At 45.2% G+C, this 19,833-nt stretch overlaps 1 protein-coding gene across 4 annotated transcripts in view; it reads left to right on the top strand.

Moving 5' to 3' along the window:
• KIT (KIT proto-oncogene, receptor tyrosine kinase) overlaps positions 1 to 19,833 on the top strand; it is an 80,212-nt gene that overhangs the window by 17,123 nt on the left and 43,256 nt on the right. For all 4 annotated transcript variants that reach the window (XM_066280211.1, XM_066280209.1, XM_066280208.1 and 1 more), the window contains exon 2: positions 17,302 to 17,571. In XM_066280211.1, coding sequence (XP_066136308.1) covers positions 17,302 to 17,571 — 270 coding nt within the window. The remainder of the gene's footprint in view (positions 1 to 17,301; positions 17,572 to 19,833) is intronic.

The raw sequence follows: 19,833 nt of genomic DNA, 5'->3' as shown, positions 1-19,833 counted from the left end.
TGGTGAATGGTATGGGACTACTCACCAAGAAATGGCTGGTATTTGTTAGGACTGCGTGCACTTCCAGTCTAGGTAGAAGCCGGTGCCATTTTCTCTGGGTCTCACCCACTGCAGATGCGACTCAGAGACCCTCAGTCAATTAGCATGGGTTGTGGAGGTGGGCTCTGGGCTCTCAGAGATGTACATGGTATACCAGATTGAGGTCTGATGTGCTACAGAAGTTGTCTTTGCCACCCAGTGTCACTATTCTGGAGTCCTGTTGCTGTGACTGGTGAATTCTGCAACATTTCCCACTTCTAAAGCTTGGGGATTTGAGAAATCTGTGCCCGAGTGGCTGCCAAAGCTTGTCAGGGGGACCCAGTGCGAGGCCCATTTCTAGGTGTAAAAGCCAGGCAGATTTGCTCACTCAAGACAGTCTGTTTTTGCAGGTTTGCTTTGAGTTCCAAGACAGAGATACTGGTTAAAAAAATTTTTTTTTTTGCTGCACTAATTCCATGGGTTTCTTCTGGCAGCTGCCTGTCCTGGGGGATGGGAGGGAGTTCCTGGAGCTGGGGGTGGGGTGGGGGCTTGGACTACCAGCAGCAGCAGCAGCAGCAGCACCCGGGACTTGTCAGAAATGCACTCTCCCTCCCCACCCCGGAGCTACTGAACTTGGAAATTGTGGAGCAGGACCCAGCAGTTCATTTTCACAAGCTCCTTAGGTGACTCTGGGCCATGCTACAGTTTGAGAACCACTGGTCTGTATGAACTACTGGGCTGTGTCACAGCAGTGGCTTGTGTGATAGCTGAAAAGTTAAAGCTTCTGTGGTCTCTTGAATGTCAGACGGGGGTGCCGCTCTCAGTTCTCTTTCTGTTGCGCCGGTAAGATAGAGTTTCAGTTAGTCCAGACAGGAAAACAGACCATTGCAGTGCCGTGGGACAGAGCCTCGGCAGAGGCTGCAAGAGGCCTGCGGAAAACGTGTGTGTGCATGGGAGAGGGGACAGGAAGGCCCCTCTCGAGGTGGTATCTAGAAAGGACAAATAGGATTGAGACTCCCTCTGATTAAAACCCAGTGCTCTGAAAAAAATTTGTGCATGCAGAGCCAATTCAAGGCCTGCAGTGTTTCCTTTTGATCCCAGTTTTGCACTCAGTTCCCGCCTTACCTTTTGCTCTCTGCTTTCTTATTCGTTAAAGGTGTCCTGCTCCGGCCAGCACTGCCGGGGGCACCATGTTCCCCTCTGGTCTCCTAGTGCACTTCTGGCTGATCCCAGCTTCTATGTTGCCTTATGTTTCCTTTCCACCCCCCAGGGTAGGTCAGGTCAGCTCTCCTTGTACAATGCACTTCTTTGTACTTCACACATTCTAATTATGTAATTGTATAATTATTAGTTTATTTCTCAAAGGTGGAGCTAAATCTAAATTCCACATGGGGGAGAGACCTGGTCTTGTGCATTGCAGCCCGAGGGCCCAGCACACACACAGCAAGCATTCAGAAAATATTTTTAGATGAATGAATGAATGTTGGTGGGGGCAGCCCCCTCTTTATCCCTAAATTATAGGGCTGGTTAATCTATGCAATTTTGATAGAGGTGTCACCTAATGAGTTTTATTTATGGGAGCAGTACCACTGTAAAGGCCAGTCCCTTGCATCGTGGCAGCAAAATCTCGTAACTTGGTTCCAATTTGGGGTCTGGCCTCCGGGACACCCCAGAAAAGTTCCTGAGTATTATTATTCTAAGGATACGAGAAAGGAGAGAAATGATCCTGTCAGTGTTCACAGCGCATGGTAATGTGTGGTCAAGTTGTCACCTGGGAAGTTTTCAGGGAAATGATTGTTGTCCCCTACACCTTAGGGCCTCCAAGAAGAGTTGCCTGCTTTGCTCACAGAGGTGACTGTGGTGCATCACATTCTTCCCACCCACTTCCAAGTCTCGTGGAAGAACAGATGCACTTCTTGGCCTTATTTTAGTCAGTCTGTGTCGGCCTGGATAAAGCTAGAGCTTTTCATTCCTACTCTAGAAGGTGAAAGCAAGGGTTAGCCTTCCAGAGGCAGCAGCTTCAAGGTGTGGGGCATTTGTCTCAAAGAAGACAGTGTAAGCTTTGCTCATATTCAATAGAAAGATTGCCAATAGCACACGCATGTATAATTTATAAAAATAGATATATTGAGAGGGAGGGCTCAATTTTTTTTTTTTAAAGATGGAAGGTAAAGATGCTGATATATTTATGGGAATCTTGCTTTTAAGAGAGGAACTGATCATCTGTTGACTGATTTGTTAAATTGGTTGATGTAGGGTTTTGTTTGTTTGTTTCACAGTTGAGGTTCAACATAGTCTTTTACACCTATTGTAAGCTCCTGTTAGAGAAAGTGGATGTAATAAACACAGTAAGTGTTGAAAGTAAAGTCATAAACACAATTTCTCACTGGATGTCAGAATAGTTGTAACCTGACTGGGAGTTATACTAAGCTGGCTGGGAGTTGTTGATAGCATGAATGGGTATAATTTTTATGTTTTGGTGTTTATATTCTTTATTTTATTTATCTTTAATAGATGACATTTTCCCTTATAACTTCATTGCATTCCACATTCCCCTTCCACCCTCCTGCCTTCCTGCCCATGCTGGGCCCCAGCGTGGCTAATACTTTCCTCTTACCCACCTCTGTTGCTCTCCAGCACGGATGGTAATTATAGCAGTAGTCATGATGACCATTTATTGTATGCAAGCTACATAAAGGATTTAGAAGTGAAAGTGATGTGTGAATTCTGAAATATTTTACCCCCAGTTTATAGATGTCAAAACTGAGGCTTGGAGAGGTAAGTAAGTTCCCAAAGCCTCACACAGCTTAGATGGGAACCCATGGTTGTCTGGCTCCAAACCCCCTACTTTTTTTTCTGTATTCCTGTTACTTGAGCTGCACCATCATCTGCAGTCTCTGAGCTTGCCTCTGGATGTTCAAATACTGCTAAATAAAGTTACAAAAGTTGCAAGAGGAGGACAGAGAACTCCAGGATACCTTTCACCTAGACTCAGTGGTTGTTAACATTTCGCCACATTTACTTTGTATATACATATTATTTTTTTCTGAACCATTTTGAGAGTTAAGTTGCTAACATGACCCTGAACACTCGTCCCAAGGAGACTTGGCTGGGTATTTTGTGAGAACATGGAGGCCAACCAGAATGAGTTCCTTCTTCTGTCCTTCGCCCAGGTGTGGCTCTCCTGCCTCTTGGGTGGGACTACCTCCTGGGAAGGACCCTGAGCTTCCTGCTCTTCCCCTCAATCTTAGTCCTAGTCCTTTAAATACAACTCAGACCGAAAACTCAGCCACTGTTTTCCTGGAAATTGGCTGTCTTCTAGCACCTAGAAAAAGGAACCTCTTCTGTGGCAAGGTGACACAAAGGCGCTGCAGAGGGGTTCCCTGTGTGTTTCTCCCGGTTCTGTGAAAAGAGGGGAGGAGAAGGGGCTTTGCGGCCTCCTGTTCCCCAGAACTGCAGCTACTCCATTCTGCCACTGCTCTTTCAAATCTTCCTGCGAGGCAGTTAGCAAGGCTAGTTACCTTTTCCCTGGCAACTGCCTCAGATAAAATTCTTTTAAAAAAATTATTATTAATACTTTTGATTTTACTTCCTTTGGTGTAACCCACCCTCGTGGCTATAAAATGACATTTTGAAAGTGGAAGCAGAAGGGAAGAAAAGCACGCACGTTCTGTCTGCTCTCTGTATGGAACGGAGGGGAAAGTGCAATTTCCCTTATCTGACAGGTCCATTAAAAGCAAGATTTAGAGTGGATCTACAAGGAAAATGTATTGATTTACCCATTATGGTGAGAATTAGCTTAAATATCTATTTAAGCCAAGTATACTCCCTCGCATTTTTCTGAGCTAGAAATCAGAGAGGCCCTTTGATCACAGCTGAAGTCAGGGTTTGAAAAATTGCTTCAGGCTATTTTGGTGGCAGAATGAATGGGTAAACAAAGAATGTGGTTTATACACATAATGGAATATTATTCAGCTTTAAAAAGGAAATTCTGGTGCTTGCTACGGGTGAGCCTTGGAGATTGTATTCTGAGTGAAATAAGCGAGACACAGAAGGACAACAATTGTATGTAGTTCCACTTATACGAGAGCCCTAGAATAGACAAAATCGTAGAGACAGAAAGTCAGTGGTGGTTGCCGGGGCAGGGGTGGTGGTGGTGTAACGGGGAGCTGTGAGTGGTCAGTTTCACGGTGGGATGATGAAGTTCTGGAGGTGGGTAGAGGTGACGGTTGCACAACATCACAACATTGTGAATGTACTTAATGCCACTCAGCTGTACAATTAAAAAGGTTAAAATGGTAGACTTTATGTTATGTATATTTTACCACATGAAAACAATGTAATGCCCAGTTGGTATATATTTATACTTGTGTGTGTGCATCTTGACCCACCGCCAGCCCTTAACTTTATTGGTGTTTCATCTGATGTCATTAGAATGAGAGGCTGTAGAATTAGAACTAGAGCTTGTGGAGTCACATATTTTTACTCCTTAAAAGTTTTCGTTTGCCGCGAGCACAACCTCATTTCCTGCGAGCACAACCTCAGTTTTCCTCCTGAGCCTGGGAATTGACATTTTGAGGAATTCTCAGTTTCCTGGTAGGAGGAAATGGTAGGGTGATTGGTTGGGATGGGACTGCTGCTCTGCTGCACAGGTCCGAGACAAGGCCAGAATGAAGACAGTTTACACCTGACAGGTCCTTTGGCAAAACCGTGTGAGGATCCGGCTACAGCCCTCGTCTCCAGCATGCAGCCAGGAGGGTCTGCTTGGAGGTGAGAAATGCACGTGCACAGCCGTCCCTGGGAACTGGGTGGGTGTCGTGGGAAAGCTGGCCTCTGGCTAGCGTTGCTGACCTGGGCCATCCTCATCGTGCCTTTTTACTGTGTTCTTTGGCCCTTCTGTAACTAAGTTGAGGAAGTCAGTGTTGAAAGGAGTCGAGAGCTTCCCCACCTGCACCCAAAACAAACTTCACAGATGGTGAGTTCTTCTTCTGGTGTTTTATTGGATTTAATCCTTAGTGTTTTTTATCTGGTGCAGGGGTTCCGTCAGTGCTTTCCAGAACTCAGAACCTGGAACTCTCCATATTTACAACAAGAGCTGCTCTGGGCTATTGGGAAAAACCCACTGGAAATGAGAGAGTTCCTCTTTGCTGCAGGGATGGATCCTAATATATTGTGCTTGTCAAGTCCCAGACCTTATCTGACTCCCCAAAGACTAACTTCATAATGGCGGAGAAAGGTTTCCTGTCTGTTCATATCTTTGGCTGAGATCAAAAGGGGAAGTCCTGCTTCCTTAAACAAGAGGTTGTATTTTTCTTAGGATGAGTGAGTAGGAAATATATTAAGTACCCCATGAAAACCTTTATTTCTGATGATGTGTGCATATCTAGGAGAAATTTTGCAAATTAATACACTGAGAGGGGTCCTTTCTGTGTTGAATGATGCATGTATCTCCACAGTTGTTTACTTCATAAGGTGTAAGAGCCAGGGGTCAAATTTCCACGTTTAGGTCCTCATTTTAATTCGCTGTTCAAACAGTAGTTTAAAAACAAAGAGGTGATTAGTTATTTATATCAGAAAAGAATCACTGCTGTTCATTTGTGCCACAAATACTTGAGTACCTTTAATGTCCAGCCACTGGATCTTTTTAAGGGGCTTTATCTTGACCCTTTTATGGCCCAAGTGTTTAATTACAGCTCTTAGAATCTCTAAGCTTTTGATGGATTTCAGTGGCCTTTCTGTAGTTTTCCAGAAGGGGAAACTAAGGCCTAGAGAACCCAAGTGACTTGCCTGAGATTTAGAATCCAAACTTCTGTGGGTTCCTGTCATTACATTTCCTCGTTTACATCCTCTACTAACTGCTTGAGAGCAGAAACATGCAGTTAGACATTTCATCTTTTTTTTTATTCATTTTTTTTTTTAGAGAGGAGAGGGAGAGAGAGAGAGAGAGAGAGAGAGAGAGAGAGAGAGAGAAGGGAGGAGCTGGAAGCATCAACTCCCATATGTGCCTTGACTAGGCAAGCCCAGAGTTTCGAACCGGCGACCTCAGCATTTCCAGGCCGAAGCTTTATCCACTGCGCCACCACAGGTCAGGCCTAGACATTTCATCTTAAATGAACACCTATTAAATATCTTAGCAGACACCAAATGATCACTAGTTTTTTTTCTCCTCCATCCTGAGAAAAGCTTTGACAGATGTCACATCTTTGAAAGACATTTATTGGAAGCTTGAAGCTTTGCTCTCTGGTCCTTCTTAGTAAGTTTCCGTACAAGCAGGTAGAAGTTTTAACATCCCCTTGATCTTGGGTGTACGTTTTCAAAGGCGAAGCAGCCTGAGGGCGTCTTCTCTTGCCACCAGATGGCATGCTTGTGAATTAGGAACCAGAGGGAGGAAGAAGGGGAGGGTTCAACGACAAGTCAGTCTCCCAGCTGGGCAATGTTGAGGAATCTGAGTGGGGGAACGCTCTGTAGTAAAGCACAAGGTCTCCATGATTCGCCCAGGGATCATAGTAACTGCCAGAAAGCAGAAAATGCAAACGCTGCAGGAAGGGTGTGAGCAGCACAGGTGATTTATTAGCATTGGGTTTGTCCATGTGGTTAAGGCAGAAAGTAGAGGGGGCTGACCTGGCCCCCAGGAGGAAACCACTCGGTAGCAGAGGCAGGAAGGGCCCAAACCACAGGTGAATCCACCCGGGCTGAAAACCCAAAGAAAGGTGAGCAGGCAAGAAAGTGGGGTGGGGGCGGTGCAGCCTGACCCTGCCTCCCCCTGAGAAGGGGGACCCTATTTGCTGTGAGGCATCCCTTCCTGGCACCAGAGAGCCTGCCTGGTAAACCACTCTTCCTCAGGTGTCAGTGGGAAATGTGGTTGCACCGGCTCCTTTGTACCATTGATATCTTTCTGAAAAGAGTAGGTACCAGAGAAAGGGTGCCTTAGGAATGGTATTCTGCCCTGCCTTTGGTGCCTTTGAGCCCAAGTGGGGTGATGCACCGGGGCCACATTCATCAGCCCCTGGGAGCCTCCGGCAGGCCTGCCTAGCAAATCTTCCCTGCTAGTCACTTCTCTCTCTCTCCCTACCTCCCATTCCTTTCTTTAGTGTTCTCCCTGGCTCTCTGCCTCTGGATGTTCACCCCCAGCTCTTCATCCGAGCACCACCCATGTCCTCCACTCTGCCGTTAGCCACCGCCTTCCCTGCTCGCTGACTCCGAGAGCCCCCCATCCTTCCCCCACAGCGGGCCCCAAGCTTCATGTCCCCCAGCAGTATGGGCAGTCAGTCTCCTCCTCTCCCGCATCCGTGGCTGCAGTGCCGTCAGAGATTCCTCTGTGCTTGGTGAGTCCAGCGTGCAGCCAGCGAGGCAAATGAGTGACTCTTTCCATCCTCATACTGCCAGGGACCAGTCCTCCTGTGTGCTGAACACTTTCTGCCCCCGGCCTGCAGCCAGGTCTCAGAGATGCCACAGTCCATCTGGAAGGCCCTCTGCACTGTCTAGTCTGGAATTGCATGGCTCTCAGTAGTTGCCATCTTTACTCCAACTGCCTTGGGCCCTGTCTTTTCCTTCTCTGCCCCTTCATCCTTAGTACTCTCCACTCCCCCCACCTCCTGTGACTCCATGGGCACCCCCATACCTGCCCTCTGTGGGTATGACTGTGGCCGTGACCTCCCCTCCACCCCACCCAGCAGTTTCCAGGACCTTCCAGTTGCCATCCGCTAGTCCAAGTGGCTCTAAATTTGTTTTCTTCCTCCAATCTGTTGGCATCCATCTTCCCATCACATAAACCAAAAACAGGGATGTCTCTTCTCCTTCCTCTTGCTCCCTGGCTACCCAGACCCAGGCCATTCCGAAATCTCTTATTCACCATCTCCCCTCTCAGTCTCCACCACGTCTGGCTTATGCTATCATCCGCTCTTGTCTGGGTCTAGTTGACCTAGCTGTCCTTTCTCTAGTTTTCAGCCAGAGGGCTCCCCAAAACATACATTAGTAGATCCCCATCAGACGGGTGCACCCCCTTACTGTGACAGAGGAGGTGCTACAGTGGTCCTGCTCTCTGTCCCTCCTTCCTCTGTGCTGTAACGGTTATGAATGGTACTGTGACTGCTCAGCATGCATCTTCCTAGTGCTGTGTATTTGCTCCGGTGGTCCTCCCATCTGATCGACCTTTCTCTCTCTCTGCCCCAAAGCTTGGCCAGGTCATACACATTTTCTTTTCCCATCCATCCATCCATCCATCCATCCATCCATCCATCCATCCATCCATCCATTTATTTTAGAGGGGAGAGAGAGAGTGAAAGGGGGGAAGTGCAGGAAGCATCAACTCCCGTGTGTGCCTTGACCGGGCAAGCCCAGGGTTTCCGAATTGGTGACGTCAGTATTCCAGGTCAACATTCTGTCCATGCGCCACCACAGGTCAGGCTTTGCATACACATTTTCTAATTTGAGCTGTGGAATCCTTTCTGACCCCTCTTCTTGCCTACCACCTACATTTCCCTTTTTGCCTGTGCTTGCTTCGGTTGTGTGGTAATTATCTATGTTACTTTCTTTCCCATGAGGCTGGGGGCCCCAGCTCCACCCAGGCCAAATGGTAGGAGGTCAGTTACCGTTCTGTCAATGAAGACATGTTTCAAAAGCGCTTGCTTTGTTACTGAGCCGTCTCTCTTTGCCGCTAATGACTAATGCTCCAGCTTTTATTTCTGTCTTTTGCTTCCCTTCTTTCAGTTAGTTCATAACTTTAGACCAGCATTGAAATGTGCTTAAGGAGCTGATTTTTCAAGTATTGTTCTGCAGTGAAATCTTTGTTACTGTGATTTTTTTAAAATCAACTTTCAAAAGGCGGATCATTTTACAATGGTATATTGCTATTGCTTGAAACCGGAAACTGTCTCAAATATTGAAAGTTCTGTATAATCACTAAATATCTTGCACCTAATGCACTTTCAAAACCTGGCATGCAGATAGTCTATTTCTTCCCTTTTTAAAGGCTAAATACAAGTTTGCATTGTACTGAGGGATTGTTTTTTTCAGGCCCCAACATGGGAGTGTTGCGGTGGAAGACAAAATTAAAATACAGTGGGGAAATAATGTCAATTACTTATTATTTGCTTCATGTCTAAATCTTGAGTAGATTTTAATAATGAGTTCTTTCCAGATAAGTACTTTAATCTCTGTATTGCAAGGTTAAAGATACATCTGAACTCTCCCTTACCCAGAGTTCTCTGGAAATAACAGAATTATGAATCCAGGTTCATGTGATTCATTTAGGACTATTTTCAAACTTGTCCAAGGAGGCGCTTTTCAAGGTTGGAGCTAGTTGGGATTTGGGTGGTATATTCGGGCATATGTAGTTCTAAGATATATTCAAGTTCTTTAATAGCTCATGGTTTTTTTCCCCTGGAAAATGCATTTGATTTTACTTTTTATTTTATGCTATATAATATAAAAGAATGTTTAAAATTATTTGTCACCTGGTGAAATTGACCTTCAAGCACGCGAGTTAAAAATGCCGGAGATCAGAGAAGCATGCTCCGTGGGGTGATGGCCTATCCTGTCCCCCGCGCATTTCCCATATGCATTCACTCCTTCCCGGTGCTCTTGCTGAGCACATTCCGTATTCCTGGTGCCTGCGAGGCTTTGAGGCTTGAGATGGATAGAGACTTTGCTTTGCATTCTGAGAGCTCACAGTTTAGGGGTGGGGCGGGGGAGGCCCTTATAGTATGAACTTTTCCTGAATCCCTGGACACCGGCTCACTCAGAGAACTTTGCCTGTGCCTCTCCCTTCCTTGATTACACATGCAAATGGCACACATGCAAACACACAAAATCTTCCTGGCTCAGCTTTCACGGCAGCTCCCCCTGTCTCATTATGGTCCTTTCAGGCAGAGTATACTGGCTGAGTCCTTTGAGTCCTGGGGACATTTTCGTCACCTTTCAATATTTTTATTTCATTTGCATTGGATTTGCCCCCTACGCAAAGCTGAGTTTCCCGTCAGCATCTAGTTAGTGCACTACCGCAGTAGAATCGTGCTGAAACCGCGGACTTAACTGGTTACGGTGCACGGCCTCAGCGCCGTGGAAAGGGGACTATTTCAGGGTTCTCTCTTGCATGGCTTCCTTCGGTGTGTGTGTGTGATAGAGTGGATTTAGTCTCCCTGCCACTGGACAAGAGCGTTTTTTTAGGACTTGAGCTCATAATCCCCCTCCCCCAGCTTTATTCTATTTCCAGTATCATCTCCTTGTTTCAAAGCCTCATGGGTGTTGTGGGCAATTACTTGGATCCTTCCATCTTGCTTTTTATCGAGTTTGTTCCTATGGGGATAGAAAAGTATGTCAGAAACACTAGGATATACAAATCATTAGCTTTTTTATTACAAATTGTGGTTAAACAGTACACGAACCAAAGGGTAGTTGAACTGCAGTGGAGTTTTCAGCGCTGCTGTGGCCACAGTTCCTGCCTTACTTCCCCTAAACTGGAGGAGGCCTCTCTCCAGGGGTTTTCCTTCCCACCATTATTTTACTTGATTCCTTATATTTGTGTCCAGAGGACAAAAGGTTTTGCGATGACTTCCTTACTTTTAACCTCAGCTGTAAATCAGTCTTTGCAGCTTTAGACATTTGTGGAAAGGGTGAAGACCTTAGGGGAGTTGTTGAGACTGGCCGGCAGGAACGGTTGACATGGTCCAGCCACTCCTGAGGGTGATCCGGGCCCACCCGTGCTCAAGCAGGTCACACCCGCTTCCACAGGTCTGAGAACCTTCTACATTTAGAAGCCCAGTCTGGACTCTCAATTGGTCTTATAATCGACAGATCACAAAAAAAACAACAACACAGGTAGACTTTGAATATTTTATTTCCACATAAGAAAAGACAGATGGCTGCATTTTTTTTTTTTTTTTTTTGATGGAGAAGCAAAACCTTTTCTTTGAGTTTGGGTTGACTTGGAGTTTGGGTTGACTGATGAGCCTTCTCAGGGGAGTTCCGAGCTGCTGTCTGCACCAGGCACCACACCCAGAATGCACGGTCTGCAATTTCTAATTTCAGTTTCCATAACTGTAGTGCTTGTGAAGCAGTCGGAATGCAGAATTCCATGTTTGTAAATTGGAGGCCCTCCCACAATCCTTAATGTTTTACTCACATTTAATTGACAGTAGTCTGTTTCTGTGAATTTGCCTATTCTGGGTATTTTATATATGTGGAATCATACAATATTTGTCCTTGTGTGTCTGGCTTATTTCACTTAGCATAATGTTTTCAAAGTTTATCCATGTGTAGCATATGTCAGAATTTAATTCCTTTTTATGGCTGAATAATATTTTGGTGTGTGGATATACCTTGTTTAATTTATCCATTCATCTGTCAATGGACACTTGGGTTGTTTCTACCTTCTGACTATTGTGAATAATGCTGCTATAAACATGGGTGTGCAAAAATGTTTGTGTGTGTTCCTGCTTTCCATTCTTTGGGTATGGTTGAATTTTATACTCGTAAAAAAGCGTCTGGAGGTATGTTGCCATATGTATTGATACCTTGTTAAAATCTTACATTGTTGACTGTTCACAAGTGCCCCTTCCTCCCTTATTTTTGCTCTTTGATTACAAGGTCTGTCTGCTAGGTTCAGCAGTTAGCAAGTTTCTGAATAAATGTTTGCTGAATAGTTCCTGGAGTTCCTAACTCAGAGCCATCGTTGACTAGAGTAGTGGATCCACAAAATGGTGGGGTTTGTTTGTTTTTATTTTTGCTCATTAATTAACATGTGTTTAGGGAACAGAAAATACTTTAAAACACTTTTAACATTAGATTTAGGCAAACATAATTAGGAAAGTAATTTTTTTTTTTTTTAGCAAGAGAAACAGAGAGAGGGACAGATAGGAACAGATGGGCAGACAAGGAGAGAGATGAGAAGCATTAATTATTTGTTGCAGCACCTTAGTTATTCATTGATTGCTTTCTCATGTGTGCCTTGACTGGGGGTTCCCAGCAAAGTGAGTGACCCCTTGCTCAAGCCAGCAACCTTGGGGTCATATCTATGATCCCATGCTCAAACCAGCAACCTTAGGGATTCGAACCTGGGTCCTCTGCATTCCAGGCCGATACTCTATCCACTGTGCCACCGCCTGGTCAGGCGGGAAGTACACTTTCTAATGCAGAGAGTCTGGATGGAAGTAAAACCCAATTCAACAAACATCTGTTGAGAACTTAACTGTGTACTAGACATGTTTCAAAATGTGTAATTTCAGAACTCAGCTGGAATACCTTATTGATATTGAATTTTAAATATAATAAAGGTAGAAAGGTAGGTATATGTGTACACACACCTTTTAACATGAATCTCCATAATCTTTTTTTATTGTGAGAACATTATAACGACATTCAAAGTAGTATGGGAAAAAAGAATAAATAATACAGTCCCTCTCGAATATGTTTTATTTTAATAGTGTGAGTTCGAGAGTTGAACTTATAAATAGTTTAGAAAATACCATCTTGAATGCTCCCAGTGGTAATGATTTTTAAAATTTATTTTTTAAAATCCTAGTAGTAAAGCATAAACTAGCGATCTCAAATTTGAAGGCTCATCTATTGTAGGTATCCATCTTAGTTTAGTGGGTGAATTCAGCCAGTCCCTTTTCTTAATGAGGAAGCAGAATTGACATCTGTCCTCTTTTGGGGACAGGTCATTGGACCCTTGACAGCTGTTATAGGGGCTGGGTGTTTAGGAACCCCGCCTCTCTTTCATCTTTTAAATATGTTCAGGGGTTGCAGGGAGTGTTTTTATGACTATGCCAGGGGGGAGATTACAATTTATAAGTCCTACTCTGAGGGCTTTAAGACCTTGGAGTAGGTAGGAAGGTCAGCTGTAGGTGGAGACCACGACTGGCTCAGTGTGAACCCTGTGGTTGATAGGCTGGACATGTTGGTAGGACTTAGTGAGGATAGGCAGTCATGACCTGGAATGGTGAGTGAACAACCTCCCTGATGACGGGGCTTCCCACACGACAGGGAGGGGACTGTCTCAGTGTGAACCATGTGGTTGATAGCTGGACATGTTGGTAGGACTTAGTGAGGACAGGCAGTCATGACCTGGAGTGGTGAGTGAACAACCTCCGTGAAAGGGCTTCCCACACGACAGGGAGGGGAGCTGCTGCCTGGGGCACGGGCAGAAAAATGAGCGTGTCAGGGAGTGAGATTGTCTGCGGGATCCTTAGGCAGCCAGCCTCTCTTGTCGGAGAGGCAGGTTGGCTCCAGGGGGAACAGAGAGAGATGAACCCCCTGAAAGTGCTTTGTAAGTTATACCTGAGGTCAGTGTTAGCTGCTGTCTCTCTTAGAGTTTTTGAGACTGGGGGTGAGGTTATGAAGTAGGATAAGTTGGGGTGGGTGGACAGAGGCTGGAGGCATGGAGACCTTCTAGGAGAGGATTCGAAAGGATGTGTGGTGGAGAGTTTGAAGGAAGGAGTTGCTCCCAAGGAAAGGAGGAGTCAGGCAGGAATCCATTTGGGAAAGAACAGAACCATGCACAGTCAGGACGGATTGGAGGAGTGTTAAGAGGTTCTGTTTTTAGAATAATTGTATTAAATATTATGTTTTCTATGTGTCCAAGCACAGTTCTGAGTGCTTTACATAACAGTCTTATGAAAATAGGTGCTATGATTGCCCCTACTTTTCGGATGAGGAAACTGAGGCAGAATTGAGGAGTAGCTTGCCTAAGGATCGCATGCTCAGGAAGTGGCAGAGCAGGATGCAGATCTAGACAGTCTTCATTCAAGAGCCAAGTATACTCTTACCTAGTATGCCTCCTGCTTTTCTATAAGAGCCAGCATTTATTAAAAACCGCTCAGTCCTCTGTTAGGCTCCCTGCACGTATTTATTGCATTTGACTCTCATAAGGACTCCCATGAGATGGAAGGTTTTTTTATCATCATTTTTCAGATGTGGAAACTTGGACAGAAAGAGGTTGAGTGACCTTAGGTCACACAGCCAGGCCTTGCCTACATTGGCATGGTAGGTTTCCAGAAGTTGGAAATATTTATTTGCCTGGATTGCAACATCTCCATATGTCCTTAAGATCCAGTCATGAGAAAACTGAATTGATTGACGTTCATTGCTTGCGATACCGATTCTTTAAGAATTTTTGGATTGAATTTCCTGTCAACATCACTACTTGGAACTACTGCCATTTTAAAGAGGATACATAATTGAGATAATAGCGTCTCTATTTATTGCTGTCCTCGTTTTCATTATTTTAATACTCTGTATGACTGAAAATAACCCCAACCACTTCATTTCCATATCCTGGCTGTTCCATTTAGACGCTGAGCCTACTGGGCACAGATAATCTCATCTATAGCACTTCTCATGTTATTGGTGATTAGTAACACTTGATGATTATAATTGACCTTACTGTTATCTTCTACGAATCAAGGCTGCTGAGTGTCTTCTGAGCTGGGGTGTATATTGCATGACGTCATGGAGATGCAATTGATTATGCCAGGTTGCAGAGCACCTGGATGAAATCTGGATGACAAACTGGAATTGAGACGAGTCATGTGTACACACCTGCAGGGGATGACATTGGCTTCTTAGAGCATATTCAGTCCGTCTCTCTCCACGGATTCTCCCTTTTATCTTCAGATGTCAGCGGGTCTTTGGTTTTCTTTCAGGTTTAACCGTCGACAAAAGATCTGTTTCTTTGCCTTCTCTTGCTATAGCTCTACAAGGAGAGGGTTGTGCTTGCAGCCTTTAACCTTGGAGCAAACAGAAAATCCCACTCAACTGAAATTGTACCCTTGGATTTCCTGTGTCTCTTTCTAACCAGCTTTGGGGACTGCTGTTGCTGTTCGTTCCCTTTGATCTTGTCCAGCATCTGCCCTAGAACCCACCCCCCTTCCCTTTGAAACCTCTGAACTGTTGTTGCCTTCTTTGTGTCTTTAGCTTTTCCCCTTTCATTCTGGTGGTCTTTTTTTTTTTTTCTTTTTGTCTCTCTTGACTTTTTCCTCTACCTTCTTAGCTGGAAGAGCCATCCAAGATGTATACTCAGTGTGCTTCTCTTTTTTCAGCAGACTCTTTCTCTTGATTTTCTGATCCCAGTCTTTTAACTTCACACACGATTGCTCTACCTCCACCATCTGAATGAAGTTTAGGACGTAAGGCGAGAAGTCCATCTACCGCCCAGGTAGCACCTGGGAGCAGGTCCCTTGCCTCTCCTGCCCCAGTCCCTGTGTGGCTCCATCTCCCTGCCCCAGCCACCCTGACCTTGCTGAGTTTCTTGGTATGGCATCTTCTCGCTGCCTTTGCCTCCCACCAGTCCCCTCTCTACCTGGCTTGGGTGACTTTTACTCCTTACTCAGAACTCTGGTCCGTTCTTGTCTCCAGCCCTGTATGTGTGTGGAGGGGGTACATACACTCTGCACATGAGGCACTTTCTCTGTGAACCTACAGAAGGGATTGAAAGCCCCCCCCCCCCATCTCCTTAGAGTTTTATTTTCCTCTTGCACCAGCCCACCTCACTCCGGGGACTTTTTCTTTTCTCCGTCATCCTGGTCATCCAGGACTCAACCTTTTGTATTTTTCACTGTACTATAACCTATAATTATTCATCTGTTTTTCCACTGACAGTATATTTTATCTTCCTCTTTACTCCCAAATCCTTATATGTAAGTACTTACTGCTTTGCCTCCCCGAGGACCAGAGCCTTTTACTGATCTCCCTGAATCTAGCTGATCTCTGGTATCTCAGTCTGCATGTCATTTGTCTACTGGGAGACCGGTGGTGACTCTACGTGGTCTCTGTGAACGGATCTATACCAGAGGTATTCCGGGCTGGATGATCAGGCTCCCTCCCACTTAGCCTGCTCAGTCTTAAACCTTACGTGATGTCCACGGGGAGCCCCATTTCCATCCAGGCTGGTCTTTGTATGGCTCTACGGAAACCAACCCTTTTCTCAAGCTGTGTTCTCATCCGCCTCTTCTTGATATCATCAAAGGCCAGCAGCACATCTCTTAATTTTTTCTTCAGTCCAAACCTATGTCTTGTAGCTATGTGTCACTTATTCTGACACTTGAGCAGTGTGTTGAAGCTTTGGAGTGAGGCTTACACATAGAGACTACATGTCACAGTTCCATGGACTTTCTTCCAGTACCTGGGACAACGCTTCTGCAAATCATACAGTCATAATTAATGAACAGATGTTTGCTTTTATGCCCCAGATGCATGAATGAATGAGTGCATTGGCTGCTGTGAATTTTCCAAAGCTCAAGTTTTTATATTCACAGTCTGAAGTTTCCATCTTTTTTTTTTTTTTTCCTGAAGCTGGAAACGGGGAGAGACAGACAGACTCCCGCATGCATGCGCCCGACCGGGATCCACCTGGCACGCCCAGTAGGGGCGATGCTCTGCCCACCAGGGGGCAATGCTCTGCCCCTCTGGGGAATCGCTCTGCCAGAGCCACTCTAGCGCCTGGGGCAGAGGCCAAGGAGCCATCCCCAGCGCCCGGGCCATCTTTGCTCCAATGGAGCCTCGGCTGCGGGAGGGGAAGAGAGAGACAGAGAGGAAGGAGGGGTGTGTGTGTGGAGAAGCAAATGGGCGCTTCTCCTATGTGCCCTGGCCGGGAATCGAACCCGGGTCCCCCGCACGCCAGGCCGACGCTCTACTGCTGAGCCAACCGGCCAGGGCCTGAAGTTTCCATCTTTAAACTATTTTCCTACCATAGGAAACCTATCCAGGTATTAGGTGGATCAGACTGCAAGCCATCATTTGCCATGAAATACCTTGTGGTCTGATCTTGATTTTTATTTTCTGCTTTATTCTCTGAAACTCATAAAGAATACTCCTTTTGATGAGTATTGCCATAGAAGGAGGACTTCATAGAAATCACTGAATTCAAAAAGCTTTAAGAAAAACCCAAGCTATGTCATCATCATATGCATTTTGCCAAAAGAGTGACAGGCCAATAGTATTTGTTTTTATAGTGTGAGATTTTGTTGTTTTTACTCCGGGTGTCAGCGTGTTCGGAAAGGAATTTTGACCCCGCTGTAAGTTTAACCTAGAGAAGGCCCGGACGTCCAGCAAGTCTTGGCTTGCACACCAAGTGTGACCCTCAGGATTAATTGCAGAAAATAACTTAATTTTCTAGATGAACTTAAGGGACTTTAAACAGAACTCTTTCTGACTATAAATAGCAGAGCAGCGTTGTCCTATTTTTATTGTAGAGTACACAGAAGATGGAAATCAATATTGGAAGAGATGCTTTATTTCGCCAAGGAAAAAGATCAGACTCAACACGATTCTCATTTTTCTTGGCAGGCTCTGCTCAACCATCTGTGAGTCCAGGGGAGCTGTCTCCACCATCCATCCATCCAGCAAAACCAGAGTTAATAGTCAGTGCTGGCGACGAGATTAGGCTGTTATGCTCTGATCCAGGATTTGTCAAATGGACTTTCAAGACCCTGGGTCTAGAGAGTGAGAAAAGGCACAATGAATGGGTCACAGAGAAAGCGGAGGCCACCAATACAGGCAATTATACGTGCACCAATGAGGGTGGCCTCAGCAGTTCCATTTATGTGTTTGTGAGAGGTAAGTGTCCAGCTTTCTTTGATGCTGTGCTTCAGAGAACTTAATATCCTGTTCTTAATTATGGATGACTAAGCTATGGCCAGAGTAGTACTGGCTGGGTCTAGAAAGCCTAAAACAAATTTTTCTTTGTTAGTTTCTCCCTCTTTTGATACATAGTGGCTTTGGGCATGATTCCAGCTGAAGGTCTGCAAGGCTGTGACACTCTCTCCCTAATGAAATTACAATATGGTTAGCCCATTCGTCCTGGGGCTCTGGGTAAACCCTGAGAATAAATTAGGCCCTTTGGGAAGGTTGCATTCTAATACCTTGCCATCTCAGATACTCCCACTTAGTAAAAAACGCTTCAGGGAACTAAAGGCCTCCAAAGGCCTACGCAGACCAGCACTTCAAAAGAACTGACCCACTTTTAGGGAGTAAACTCAGAAAAATAACTCAGTCAGCAAAGCACCCCTTGTCCTTCCTAGCTTCTTAATAGTTGTCAGTTGGTTCATTTAAAATGTTTGTGACCTCTTAGACACAAAAGAAAAATGTGATAGTTGGATTTCTGTAACTCATTTCCTGTGATGGATTCAGTGATTCATCTATGTTTGTGCTTTTAATATCTTTGTGTAGAGGAATTATGTTGGGGGTGGGGGTGGAAGAGGAGTACCTTTTTTGTTAATATAAGAGCTGGAAGCTTAAGAGACACAGCCGAGTCAGAAAGAGAAGCTCAGGGCCCGCGTCTAGTCCACGGCTTGTACCTGGACTGGGGCTGTCATTGAAACAAGCCTGAGAAGGGGGCCTCGTCCAAGGTATTGTGGAAGAATAATGAATAAACTTATCCCAAATTGTAGACCTGAGCATCCTCAAGAGTCTCAGTTCCTCCCTGCAACATTTGATAAGATCACCTGCCCTGTCTCCTTTGCTTAATTGTTATTAGGGTAACAGAATTGTGCACATTCTAGCTTTTGCAGAGTTCAGAAGGTTAAGCCCGAGTTGGCGAGAAGGGCAGCTGTGAAATTGACTCTGCCTCTTCTTCACTGATGTCCTGTTTTTCCCTAGTTGGGGAGCTGAAGAGAAAGACACAGCAGGAGGCCACAGCTCGGCCTCTGGGTGTGGTTCCTTAACCTTTGAGCCAACAGCCCGTGTGCTGTGCTGTGACAGGTACTCTGTCTTTTCCACGTGGTGATAAGTAGCATTCTGCTTATTGGTAGGATGGGCTGGACAACTGACGAAGTGTGGAAAACTGCTGAATTAGTTAAGTCAGTCTCACAGAACTCACACGTTTTCTTTATAAGGAAAGTCATCCTCAATCACTTAGAACTATACTTCCTTATTACTGATACAGAATCCAGGTTTGCAGCAACGAAGGAACTCAAGGTATTGTTGCAGAGGTTAGACTGCAGCCACTGAGAGAGTAGATGGGAAAAGAACCCACTCTGGCCTCGGAGCCATGTTCACCCATCACGCAGGAGTTTATTCGCAGAATAAATGTAAGGCTGAGAGTGACATAATTCATTTTGGAAAACTTACAAAATGGGTCAAAATTAAATGGCAAGGAGTATATTTAAATTATATAGATTTTTGTGGCACATTCTAATTTCCAGATGGAAAGGATAGCTATAAAACAATTAAATTAAATGTCATCTGTTGGCCCAACCACGTATCTGTATTATCTGAACACAGTAAAGGGTGGCGGCATATTGTGCATGCAGAATGAGGTTTGTCTGCTGATACGGGGCCCCAGTCTGCCTGAGGCTTTCCCAGACCACTCCTGCCCTCGTGGCGTCACCATGAATCGTACCCCCTGTCACTCACAAGGGTTCTGGTTCGATGATAGAGTACCGTATTTGCCATGGAATTCCTGAAGTTCCCAAAATCCCCTTGTGCATCTGAAATTATTTGATTTCCAGAAGTTATAGTTAAACATAACTTTTAAGGAATTTGAATGGAGTGAGGCCCACATGTGTCTTTGTACTGGGTGCCCTGCTAGAGTGTTCTAGATTCTCTTCAGGAGCTGAAAGACCCTGGAGCCTGGGCCGTCGGCAAGGGCCCGCCCGGAGGGGTGAGAGCAAGAGCACCTTTGCCTGACCCTAGTAGGTGTCACCAGACAGCTTATTCTTGGCCCATGCTCCTTGAAGTTTTACCTGTTGCAGAAAAAGAGTGGTGGTTGTCATAAAATAGTCTCAGTTTTGAGTGCACAGATTTTGGTGCTAGTCAGAGCTGGGTTTGATTTCTGCCCAACCATTTCTAGGCTGTGACATTTTAGGGAAGTCTCACTTT

The sequence above is a fragment of the Saccopteryx bilineata genome, chromosome 5, assembly GCF_036850765.1.
Source record: "Saccopteryx bilineata isolate mSacBil1 chromosome 5, mSacBil1_pri_phased_curated, whole genome shotgun sequence".
Lineage (NCBI taxonomy): Eukaryota > Metazoa > Chordata > Mammalia > Chiroptera > Emballonuridae > Saccopteryx > Saccopteryx bilineata.
The sequence above is the reverse complement of the archived record's forward strand: the minus strand, read 5'-3'. Positions and strand labels throughout refer to the sequence as shown.